Here is a 13461-nt window from a genome sequence, read left to right on the forward strand (position 1 = left end):
AACTTGAATGTGAGTCTCACTGGCAAATCCGACTCAGGATCACAGGTGCTCTGGTTAAGACCGAAAGAACCGTGGAAGCTGAGTTTGTGTTCTGTCCAGTTCTCTGCTCAGACCCATTTCTTCCACCTTCTGCCTCTGATCCGTGGATGTGGCTCTGGCTTCAAGTATACCAGGGCATTTTCATTTGTGATCAGAAGTAGGAATTTGATCGAATGTACCCACAGCTAGCTACTTGCTGCAGGATTTATAGCTGAGTTAACCCCTGTCTATCTTTCTGTAGCCTCTTAGAGTGTTCCACAATGGTTGGATAATCTCCTAAAGGTGTATTTTCCAGTCCCTTGACTTCCCTTTTTTGCTTTGGTTCAGATTATCAACATCTCTTGATGACTTTTATGACAAAACTGTTTTACAGCAAACAATGATAACAGCAAGCACTTAAATAGTACTTTCTACGCACCAGGCACTGTTGTTAATTCTTATAATACTCGGCGGATGCCGTGGCTTAACAGGCTAATCCTCCGCCTTGCGGCGCCGGCACACCAGGTTCTAGTCCCAGTTGGGGCGCCGGATTCTGTCCCAGTTGCCCCTCTTCCAGGCCAGCTCTCTGCTATGGCCCGGGAAGGCAGTGGAGGATGGCCCAAGTCCTTGGGCCCTGCACCCGCATGGGAGACCAGAAGAAGCACCTGGCTCCTGGCTTCGGATCAGCAAGATGTGCCGTCTGCTGCGGCCATTGGAGGGTGAACCAACGGCAAAAAGGAAGACCTTTCTCTCTGTCTCTCTCTCTCACTATCCACTCTGCCTGTCAAAAAAAAAAAAAAAAAAATTCTCATAATACTCTCATAAGCCGTTGAGTAGTTACTATTTGTATCTTCAGTTCAGATGAGGAAACTGAGACACGCAGAAGCCAAAGACCTTGTTCAGAGTCACACAGCTCTGAGACATGGAGCCCAGGCAGTCTGGTCTCAGAGCCCATGCTCACAGCCACCGCCAGAAGTTTTCACCCTGCCTCATCTTTCACTGAGCGCTACACAGTCTGTTCTTGCAAACAACATGAGCTTCAAAAAGTAAACAAATAAATAACAAAAAAAAGTGGCTCAGTATTCACAATGTCCATGAAACTAGCAAGGATCAGAGCAATCTAGAACACACAGCTGCACCACTGAGTAGGGGCATTCGTTTTGCTCCTTCAGCCACTCAGCATTTCTAACACTGGACAGTCACAAATTAAAAATTAAAAAGAAGAAAAGACAATGCCAAAAGCTGGAAGTGGGTTGGGAATAAATATTTTTGAAGGTAAAGCTGCTTGTAATTATCAATAAGGATCATAGACTTTCAGAAAAGAATAAGATCAACAAATGAAATATGAATATTACTTAAAATTCAGCTTTAAAAATATCTGTTATTTTAAGCAACTATGACTAGAACCCTCTTAATAGCATCCTTCTAGTCTCTAAATCTCCTATGAGGCAAAGCCTTAAGCCACTAGGGAAAAGCAAAAAAGTCATCCCTCAGGGAACAGGAAAAGAACAATTACAGCCAGGGGACAGCAGATGAAAACTCTCTACCCCTGGGGAGGGGCAGGGAACTGTCTTCTGCCCCAGAGCCATCCCGACACCAAGCAGAGGTCTCCCTCTGCTGGGAGAGAAGCTGGACACTGCCCAAAGCAACCACAGACACAAGACAGAGTTCAGCTGCTGCAGGAAGGAGGGATGGGATCCATGAAGAAGCTCTGCACCTTCCTTCCTCCAGGCACTCAGGGCCTTCCTAAGAACTACCGCTGACCAAAACATGGAGGACAACCCCATCCTGAGGGCAAGCCCGGTACAGAGTAACAAGAGCAGCAGCCTGTCCTTGGGGAGCTGTCAGAGTGCAAGGGCACACTGTAGGTCAGTGGAGCAGGGATGGCTGGCCAGGACCAGCGCCTTCAGTACTCAGTGAAGCCCCTCCTGGCCACCCCGCCCAGCTCAGGCCACATCAGGAGGCAACAGCAGCCTGTCCTTGGGGGAGCTGTCAGAGTGCAAGGGCACACCGTAGGTCAGTGGAGCAGGGATGGCTGGCCAGGACCAGCGCCTTCAGTACTCAGTGAAGCCCCTCCTGACCACCCCGCCCAGCTCAGGCCACATCAGGAGGCAACAGTAGCAGCCCAGCAGAGGAATCTGAAGGCCAGGCCTGCTGACAGTGACCACAGCAATCGACAAAACCGGGTCCGGCTCAGCTTCTGACCCAATTCACGCAGACTCTCACAATAATGCCATAAAAATACTAGTGATTTCAGCCTCCACAGTTCCACACAGAATGAAAAGACTACATAAAAGCAAGAAAAAAATTAACAACTTTTGATTGGTAAGAGAAATCAATAGACCCAGACTCAGATAAAACCTGAAATTTGGAACTATTAGACAAATATTTTGAAATAACTATGCTCACTATATTAAAAGACTAGAATAGAGGATGGCCTATATAGATGGGGAATTTCAGCAAAGAGATGGAATTTACAAGAAAGAGTACAATGGAAGATGAGGAACTATAAAAAAAGGCGGGGGGGGGGGGGCTTATAGTGGAGATGAAGAATTCCTTCTCCAGTCTCAGCTGACAAGACACAGCTGAGGAAAGAATGAGTAATCCTAAGATAAACCAAAGGAAATGACCAAGTTGATAAAAAGGGGGAAACAAAGAGTGAAATAAAAATAACACAATATAAGAGTTGATAGATAATATACCAAATAATCTCACACATGGGTAACTAGTGTCCCAGAAAGAGAACAAAGAGAGAAGGGAGCAGAAGAAACATTTGAAGAGGTAATAAATGAGGATTTATTGAAAATAATGAAGGACATCAAACACAAACCATTGATTCAAGAACTCCAACAGGTTAACCCTTAAATATATCAGGCACACTGCTGAAAAGCAAAGATAAAATCTTGAAGGCAACAAGAGAAAAAACATATTTTACATGTAAAGAAACGAGGAAAAAAATCAAAGCAGATCTCTTGTGGAAAACTATGCAAGCCAGAGAACAGGGTGATATCCTTGAAGATTTAAAAGAAAAAAAAAAAAAAAAAAAAAAAACAGTTCATACAGATACAGAGTAAAAGTATCTTTAAAACCGAAGGCTGATACTTTGCAGACCAGAAAAAAGCCGAGAGAAATCTCTGCCAGCAGACCTGGGTTTCAAGGAACATTAGAGAAAGTTCTTTAGGCAGAAGCCTAAATCCCACAAAAGCTGGGGATTCCAAGAAAACAGCTATTCTGGAAAACTGACAGTTTTAAGTAAAATTACAAATAACAGTTATCATACGACCCAGCAATCTCATTTCTAAGCATTTTTCCCAAGGGAAGTAAATATAAATTATCACAAAAAAACTTATAGACAAATGTTTACAGAAAGATTTATTGTTCACAATCACCAGGATATAGAAACACCTAAAATGTCTATCACCCCCAAATGAATACATTATAGTATACCATGGACTACAACTCGGTAATAAAAAAAAGAGCAAATTATTGATACGGGGAACAGGAATCAATTTCAAAAGCATTATGTTAAGTGGAGAAGCCAGAAATACTATGTAGAACTACACATTCACAGCGGCTGGAGTGGGTAGCAGGATGGTGGGGTAGGCGGAACAGAGGATCTTGACAGAGCTTCAGGGGATGAAGGAAATGTTCTGTATCATCATTGTGGAAAATTAGAAGCCTGTTTAGATCTGTCAGAATCATAGAACTATAAGTCTATACCCAAAGAGGGTAAATTTTACTTTATGTAAATCAAACCTCATTAATCTAATTAACAAATTTAACACCAAGACAATTTTAGAAATTTTGGATAGAAACATACAACTGTTTTCCCAAATAAAAATGGACTAATTGAATAAAATTTATTCCTTCAAAATTTTCTTATCATCTGATTTTTTCTAAAGCACAAGTACTTCATGCTATTTTATAGCACATTAATGGAAGTCACACAAGTACATCATCTAAGCACACGAGGACCAACACTGTAGATTATCAGACAGGCAGGCTAAATAGCTGATTGTCACCCATTAAAGATTATATAAGAAAAGCTAAATTTCGACCTAGGGAAAATGCTGATTAAAGGGTGAAGGACGGCTAATGGAAATCAGGCACATTATCCTTTCTATAAATGATTCTAAATCAGGTAAAGTCTGAAGTGCTTAGAGACTGGCAGGGGTTTTGATTTTCATGATAAAACATCTTTCAGATTATTGTTTGCATGAGTGCAGTTGACACAGACCCAATCCACAAGGTACATGTTAAAAAATAAACTCATTATATTTAGTAACTATTTTTGACATATGATGAAGAGAACTTATTTACAACCATATTTAGAGCAACAATAAAAAAGAAAAATGAACAAAGATGAAATACTTTTGAAAACATCATGTTATGCCAATTATTTTTATGTTTTTATCACTGTAATGGCATAGTTAACTATTCAGGTATTATTTTTTAATTTTACCTTTCACTTTACTTTTTTTAATATTGTCATGTCTGTTTTGTCTTGACCACTACTGCATTTTCTAAAAAAAAAAAAAAAACTACATTGTAGGTTTTATACATAACTTGCTTTTCTCACTCAAAAATACTCTGGGATGGGCTTCTGCTGAAGTGGTTAAGACACCGCTTGGATGCCATATCCCATACTGGAGTGCCTAAGTTTGGATTCTAGTTGTTTCTGATACCAGCCTCCTTCTAGTGTGCATCCTGATAAGCAGCAGGTGATGGCTTAAGTATTTGATTCCCTGCCACCCATGTGGGAGACTCAGATGGAGATCCTGGCTCCTAGGACATCAAACCATTTATTCAAGAACTCCAACAGGTTAACCGCTAGATATATCAGGCACACTGCTGAAAACCAAAGATAAAATCTTGAAGGCACCAAGAGAAAAAACATATTTTACATGTAAAGAAACAAGAGAAAAAAACCAAAGCAGATCTCTTGTGGAAAACTATGCAAGCCAGAGAACAGCCTGGCACAGTCCCATATACTGTGGGCATGTGAGGAATAAAACTGGCAGAGATTTTTCTTTTCTTTCTCTGCCTTTCAAATAAATAAAAATAAATTAAAAAATTTTTTTAATTTAAATTTTAAAAAATTTAAAGACTCTGATACCTGTCCATGCTGCAGTGTGTATCTGTGGTCTACTTACAAGGCAGAGAAGCCCATTAATAAGCACAAAGGTATCACAGTACCTCCTGTTAATTCTACCCTGTCTTCCACTCATAACTATGGTTGAATTTTAGAAATACTCCATGAAATTTTTAAAATATTAAAAAATTTAACTGTTTAAAAGGCAAACACTTTTTTCAGATAAGTCTCCTTCAAGTTGTGTTTAGTCCCACATCTATTTAAATCACGTGTACCATTATGTACCCCTCCACCTGAGACGCCTGTATTCTGTATCTGAGCGATGGCTGAGTCTCCACTACTCTGCTTCCAATTCAGCTCCCTACTTATGCACCTGCAAAGCAGCAGATGATGGCTCAAATACTTGAGTTCCTGCCTCCCTAGTGGGAAACCCAGACTTTGGCCTGGCCCAGCCCCTCTATTACTGCCATTTGGAGAGTGAATCAGAGAACAGAAGAGCTCTGTGTCTCTCCCTCTCTGTCACTCGATCTGCCTTTCCAATGAATCTTGAAAAAAAAATTTTTTTTTCATAAAAACCTAGTGGATTTCAGCCCTCAGATTTCATTCAAGGGTTTTAAAGTTTCACCACACTTTAAGGAAAAACTATCAGGAGTTGTTTCAAGAATTGAAAAGGCTTTATTCCCACATCAGAACATTGGCTTAAAAATGAACATTTATATTTCTTAAATATTTTTAAAATTTTTTTAACAATTTCTAACATAAAAGTTTATTTTTCTATAAATGGCAATGGTAGCAAGATTTATAAAAGTTAATGAAATTAAAGAAAATCTTTGAATTGTAACCAAATTGGCATCATACGAGTAATCTCAAATGTAAAGCCATCAACTAAGCTAGTACTTATTCACTTTTTAAATACATTATGACCACACAACCATTTAGTTCTCAAATTCATCTTCAATGTGGTCTGCCTTCTTCATTCATCTGACTTAGACATGCAGATAATCATCTTAACATTGAAGAGACAATGAAAAATTAGGGCACTAACAAGAAGTCCTGGATTTTAGTCAATCAATATAAGTATCAGAAATGATAAAATTAACAAGCTTCATTATCAATATCAACATAATCCAGTAGGGAAAAAGTTTTAATTGCTCAACAGAAGCTATCCCATTTAAATAATTCACAAATTTTTAAGATCTAAACAAAAGTAGTTGCCTTTTTGAGTTGTATTTTTTTCAAACTAGAGTATTATAGTTCATAAATCACCTTTTGAAATTCTGAAACTGTAACTCTTTCAATTTAAGAATATCTAAAGCTCCATAATTGTCAGATGCAGCTAGGATGAAGTTACCGAACTCTATACACTATCTCCCATGTAACATGTCATCTGGTGTCAAGGAATATATTCTGTCTTGTAAAGATTACTAATGCCTTCGTTTTTACACCACTAACTCCCAAGCCATAGGTATCAAAGTATAAAATAACCAGCAAAATAAATCCAAGTGAGTTCTCATGAAAATTTAATTATTCTGCATTTATCCAGCACGGTTTACTTACATTCGATATTAACAGGGTACTCACCTGATGTTCCAAATGTCACGTCCCAGGGGGAGCTAATGGGCTGCTGCTCGCCTTCTGCCCCTCCTTCTTTATCTGTTCCTTGAATTCCAATGCCAGCCACAGTGCTCACCTTCTCAGCTTGCAGGTCAATCTATGGGAATTTAAAGAATGTTTTATGCAATCCAAGTTGCTTTTCATTTTTCTTTTGGTATGTGAATATTTCCAATAGAACATGTAGAAGATCTGCAACAGAATGTTTTTTAAAACTGCTAACTACAGGGTGAACCTGTTATTCAAATGCACAGAATTAGTCCTACTCAATTCCCCGCCTGTCCATTCCCCTACTTTCCTCTTCTTTCTCCCCACCATGCCTCCACTAACACTGCTGCTGACTTTATCTTAACAATAAAATACTTTAACAGGAAGTGAAACTTTAAGACATAATCTAGCAAAATGTTTAAAATGTTCAATGTACATATTTCAGTTATGCTCATCTGGTAACTGACACATACAGGACTTAATATGTGCCAAGCACTGATCCAAGAGTGAGCCCAGTCAGCCAGTCAGCAGGCCTCATCACAACCCAGTGACTGTAGGTTTGATTAGATATAAAGAAAACTGAGCCACAGATTGTTAATTTACTTTCCCAAGATTCCATGGCTAAGTCAGCAAGGACATGTTGACAGTCAGTTCTAGGACATGCTCGAGTCCAGTTCATGAACTGCAAAACTAAAGTACTTCATTAGAAAAAGCAGACGCTCTGCTTGAATCTTCTAAGATCCCTGACCCAATATTTTACCATGCAAACATACAGAAAAACGAAAAGAATTTTACGGTAAGCATCCAGATACCTACCATCTAGTTAGATTCTACTATCAACACTGTACTAATTTGCTTTACCACATATTTTACCCAGGTATCAGGCCCTCAACTTAATTTATATTTTTTTGGTGCATTTCAAATTAAACTACAGACATCAAAACACTGTCAATAAAAGATCAGTAAACCATTATGATTTTAATTTACCCTTCTTCACTCACGATGTTGAACTTTTATGTGCTTGTGGTTGGTCTTTTGAAAAATGTTCAAATTTTGGCCTGCATTTTTATTGGGTTGTCCTTTTTTTTTTTTTTTTTTTTTTTTTGACAGGCAGTTAGACAGTGAGCGAGAGACAGAGAGAAAGAAAGAGAAAGGTCTTCCTTTTTCCGTTGGTTCACCCCCCAACTGGCCGCTATGGCCAGCATGCTGTACCGATCTGGAGCCAGGTGCTTCCTCCTGGTCTCCCATGCAGGTGCAGGGCCCAAGGACCTGGGCCATCCTTCACTGCCTTCCTGGGCCACAGCAGAGAACTGGACTGGAAGAGGAGCAACCGGGACAGAATCCGGTGCCCCGACTGGGACTAGAACCCGGGGTGCCGGCTCCACAGGTGGAGGATTAGCCTAGTGAGCTGCAGCACCGGCCCCTCCCTCTCATTTTTCAATTATATATCATGAATACTAGTCCCTTGATTTGTGAATTTAAAAACAAACTTATTTATTTGGCAGGCATAGAGACAGAGGGAGACATCTGCTGGTTTACTCTTCAAATAACGTAAGGAATCAAGAACTCAGTCCATGTCCCCCTCGTGGGTAGTAAGAACTCAATCACTTCAGCAGAGCCAAGACTCACAACCAGGTACTCCAATGTGGCATGTGGACGTCCTAATCTCTGTCTGTTACCACTAGGCCAAATGCCCATCCCTGCCGTGTGGATTTTTATTCATATTTTCTGACAGCTGTGGCTCATCTTTTCATTTTCTTAACAGTAAATTTTAGTGAGAAAACATCTTAAATTTTAATGAAATCTTTCTTCTTTTTAAAGATTTTATTTATTTATTTGGGAGGTAGAGTTACAGAGAGAAAGAGGTAGGGACAGAGAGAAGCGTCCTGAATCCACTGGTTCACTTCCCATATGGTCACAATGACTGGAGCCATTCGAATCCGGGAGCCAGGAGCTTCTTCTGGGTCTCCCACGTGGGTGCAGCAGCCCAAGCACTTGGGCCATCTTCCATTGCTTTTCCAGGCCACAGCAGAGAACTGGATCGAAAGAGTAGCAGCCAGGACACAAACTGGTGCCCAATATGAGATGCCCGCACCACAGGCGGGGGTTTAGCCTACTGTGCTAAAGCGCCAGCACCTAATCTTTTTCTTTTATGATTATCATTTCTGTTTCCTGTTTTGAGGAACCTTTGCCTGGTGGCAATCAAGAAGGTACTCCTAGTCACTCCACAGTGTGTGAAGTGGCTTCCTGGAGTTTGATATGCATTCCCTTGATGACTAATACCATCAAGCATCTTTTCTGTGCTTATGGGCCACTGGCATCTCTTCCTATAACGAGTGTCTTCTGGAAGTGGTGAATCTTCAATGGATGCTTGTGTACTGTATGTGAAGTAGAGTGCGTTTCTTTTATTCCACACAGGTTTCTAGTTGTTCTAGTACTATTTGTTAAATGATTTTCCTTTCTACATGTGATTGCTGTGATGCCTTTTGGGAAATCAGGTGATCGCCGGGTAGGAAGCCACTTCTAGATTCTCCGCCTCTCTTTCTAACCTGTATCTCTACACTTGTGAAAGTACCACACTGTCTAGATTAGTGCAGCAGATAGGAAGTTTGAACTTTGTTCTTTTGCAAGACTGTTTTAGATATTATAAACTCTTCATTTTGCATTTTCATCAAAATTTTGGAATCTACTTGTCAATATCTATAAAAGAAAGTCTGAAGGAGTTTTGGCTGGGATTGTATTGAATATATAGATCAATATGGAGAGAACTGACATGTTAGTGTTAAGAGTCCTCAATATTAATTCTATTTAGTATATCTACATTAATTAATATTTAATATTGGATTGATTTTTGCCAAATTTTGTAGTTTGAAGTACTCACTCCTCAACATCAACAGAGAATTGGTTCTAAGATCCCATAAGCATACCAAAATCCTCAAATTCCTTACATAAAATGGTTTAGTATTTGCATATAACCTATATACGTATATGCTATATATACTTTGAATCAGTTCTAGATTACCTGTAATACCTAATATAATGTAAATGCTAGTTGTTATGCTGTATTGTTTATGAAATGACAAAAAAGTACATATTTTCATTAAAGATGGAATTTTTCTTTCCTGAATTTTTTCATCTGTGGTTGGTTGAATCCCCAGCTGTGGAACCCACAGATATGAAGAGCTGACTATCTAAAAGCTTTGCGTGTGTTTTGTTTAATTAATTCCAAGTACTCTGTTTATTGCTATTGTAAATAGAATTTTTAAATTCCAATTTCCAATTACTACTACTAAGTAAAAATATAGTTGATCTTTTTATATGGCCTTTATAGTCTGTAGTCTTCCTAAATTCACTTATTAACTTTAGTAGCTATTTTGTAGACTTCTTAACATTGTCTACATACATGACATGTCAAAGGCAAATAAAGACAATTATTCTGGGCTGGTGTTGAGGTATAGTGGGTTGTGACATCAGTAACCCACATGAGTAACTGTTCGAGTATCAGCTGCTGTGTTTCTGATCTAGCACCCTGCTAATGTGCCTGGAAAAACTAGTGTAGGATGACCCAAGTATCTGGGTCCCTGCCACCAAATGAAAGACCTGGAAGGAGATGCCGGCTTCAGCTTGGTCCAACCCTGGTCACTGTGGCCACCAGGGAGGGAATCAGCACATGGAGGCATGTGCTTGTGCACACATGCTCTATCTCTCCCTATAAAGCTGCCTTTCAAGAAAAAATCAATTTTTTTGAACGATAGCTTGTTTTCAACCTGTATGCCTTTTATTTCTCTTTCCTGTCCTATTGCAAAGGCCAGGACTTCAATACAATTGTTCCCAATCTTAGGAGAAAGCAGTCAATATTTTGCATTAAATGAAGCTGCTGGTTTTTACCGACACCCTTTATCATAATGGGGGCATCCAGTTTCATTTCATGCTTGCCTGAATAGGTATTAAATTGTTCCAATTTTTTTCCCAAGTCTAGTAAAGCAATCATATATGGTTATTATCCCTTATTCTGTCACTCTGGTGATTTATTTTAACAATAACTTTTTGCATTATTCTTCAATGCCTGCTCTATAACTCCTGAGATTATAAAGCAAATTTATCAGTTTATACTTATCTATTATTTTTATTGAACTCAAACTATGAAAATGCAACAGGAAGAAAAAAATGCAATAGGTAGCTAGGGATGGGCCCTACAAAATAGATCTTGATTTAAGAAATATATTACAGAAATTGACATAATGAAAAATTCCTTTTACAGAAGGTATCAGGTCAAGGTAAAGTTATAAGTGAGGTCTAACAAATGTTCAAAAAGTAGTAATTCCTATATTAGGCAGCCAAAAAATGGAAAAAGAATGAAACTAGCTCATTTGATCAGGTCAGTGTTACTCTTATTCCTATACCAGATGTGAACAGTTACAATAAATTATAAATTCATAAAATTATTATAAATCATAATTTATGAACACAAATTTTTAAATATCATAATTTTAGATAACCAAATCTAATTTTATTTTATTTTTTATTTATTTTTTTTTGACAGGCAGAGTGGACAGTGAGAGAGAGAGACAGAGAGAAAGGTCTTCCTTTGCCGTTGGTTCACCCTCCAATGGCCGCCGCGGTTGGCACGCTGTGACCGGCGCACCGCGCTGATCCGATGGCAGGAGCCAGGTGCTTCTCCCGGTCTCCCATGGGGTGCAGGGCCCAAGCACTTGGGCCATCCTCCACTGCACTCCCTGGCCACAGCAGAGAGCTGGCCTGGAAGAGGGGCAACTGGGACAGAATCCGGTGCCCCGACCGGGACTAGAACCTGGTGTGCCGGCGCCACAAGGCGGAGGATTAGCCTATTAAGCCGCGGCGCTGGCCTCTAATTTGATTTTTTTTTAAAAAAATTCATGATTACATAAGGTTTACCTCATGAATAAAATGATAGTTCAATACCAAAAGAATCAATCAATATAATTCATGACACTAATAGGCCAAGGATAAAAAATTATATATATATTTATTTATTTCAAAAAAATGTAGAAAATGCATTTAACAATATTATATAATCCTTGTTTTAAAAATTATTTATTTGAAAGGCAGAGTTATAGAGAGAGAGTGGGAGAGAGAGACAAATACAAAGAGAGAGAAAAAGATCTTTCATCCACTGGTTTACTCCCCAAATAGCTTCAACAGGTCAAAGCCAGGAGACTGAAACTCCATCTGGGTGCCCCATGAGGGTGACAGGAGTCCAAGCACTTGAGCATCTTCTGCTGCTTTCCCAGGCACACTAGCATGGAGCTGGACTGGAAGTGGAGCAGCTGAGCCTTGAACCAGCACACCTATGAGATGCTGGTGTCACATGTGATGGCTTAACCAGCTACGCCACAACGCTGACTCCAAAACTTTTTAGCAAGAAGGAATAGGAAAAACAAATTCCTAAATTCCTAGATATTTATCAAAGCAACTCAAATATTAAACATTTAGGGAAAATTTACATGCATTTGTTCTAAGATTATGAAATTGAAAAGACACCCACATCATTGCTAATGCTTAAAAGCAACAGAGGTCCTGGCCAGTGATATAACAAAAGGGATTAGAAAGTTTAAAAATTAGAAGGGAGGCCGGCACCACGGCTCACTAGGCTAATCCTCTGCCTTGCGGCGCCGGCACACCAGGTTCTAGTCCCGGTCGGGGCACCGGATTCTGTCCCGGTTGCTCCTCTTCCAGGCCAGCTCTCTGCTGTGGCCAGGGAGTGCAGTGGAGGATGGCCCAAGTGCTTGGGTCCTGCACCCCATGGGAGACCAGGAGAAGCCCCTGGCTCCAGCCATCGGATCAGCGCGGTGCGCCGGTCACAGCGTGCCAACCGCGGCGGCCATTGGAGGGTGAACCAACGGCAAAGGAAGACCTTTCTCTCTGTCTCTCTCTCTCACTGTCCACTCTGCCTGTCAAAAAAAAAAAAAAAAAAAAAAAATTAGAAGGGAGTTTGTTTTTGAGTTTGCAGACAATAATTTATATATAAAAAAAGTTATTGGAAGAAATGGACAAGCTGATCCTAAAAATCATATGGAACTGCAGAGGACCCAAGACAGAAAAAACAAAATTTGAAAAACAAAAAAATGGGAGGACTGGTACTAGCCGTTTTCAAATCTTATTCAAAGCCACCACAATCAAAACCATGGGGAGGGGGACTTTGGGTGAGGTATACCATTTTAGACCCTGGTTTTGACTCCACTCTCAGTTTCAGTTTCTCCTTGATGTGCACCCTGGAGTCATGAGGTGTGGGTCAAGTGGCTGGGTCCTTGCCACCCATATGAGCAATCTGAGTTGAGTTTTCAGCTCCTGCCTTCGGCCTAGCTCAGCCCCAGCTGTTACAGTTATAGGAGGACTTTCTGCCTATCTCTCAAATAAATAAAAGTAAATAAAAACAACAGTGTGGTATTGGCATAAACACATACAGATCAATGGAATACAACTGGACATCCCAAAATAAACCCATATATGTATGATTAACTGATATTCAATAAGGTTGCCAAGAGGATTCAACAGGGGAAGTATGATCAGTCCAATAAATGGTTCTGGGATACCTGCAAACCGAAAGCAAAAGAATGAAGTGGGCCCCTATCCTACATCATATACAGACATAAGCTCAAAAAAGAATAAAAGACTTACGTATGAGCCATAACTATAAAACTTTTGGAAAAAACAGGAGTAACCCTTGTGATCTTGGATTTAGCACTGGATTCTTACACAACACCGAAAGCATC

At 39.8% G+C, this 13461-nt stretch overlaps 1 protein-coding gene across 1 annotated transcript in view; it reads right to left on the reverse strand.

Annotated features, from left to right (window-relative positions):
- NHLRC2 (NHL repeat containing 2) overlaps window positions 1-13461 on the reverse strand; it is a 58626-nt gene that overhangs the window by 19856 nt on the left and 25309 nt on the right. The window contains exon 5 of the mRNA XM_062214928.1: window positions 6692-6821. Within this exon, the coding sequence (XP_062070912.1) occupies window positions 6692-6821 (130 nt within the window). The remainder of the gene's footprint in view (window positions 1-6691; window positions 6822-13461) is intronic.

Source organism: Lepus europaeus, chromosome 17 (genome assembly GCF_033115175.1).
Source record: "Lepus europaeus isolate LE1 chromosome 17, mLepTim1.pri, whole genome shotgun sequence".
Taxonomy (NCBI): domain Eukaryota; kingdom Metazoa; phylum Chordata; class Mammalia; order Lagomorpha; family Leporidae; genus Lepus; species Lepus europaeus.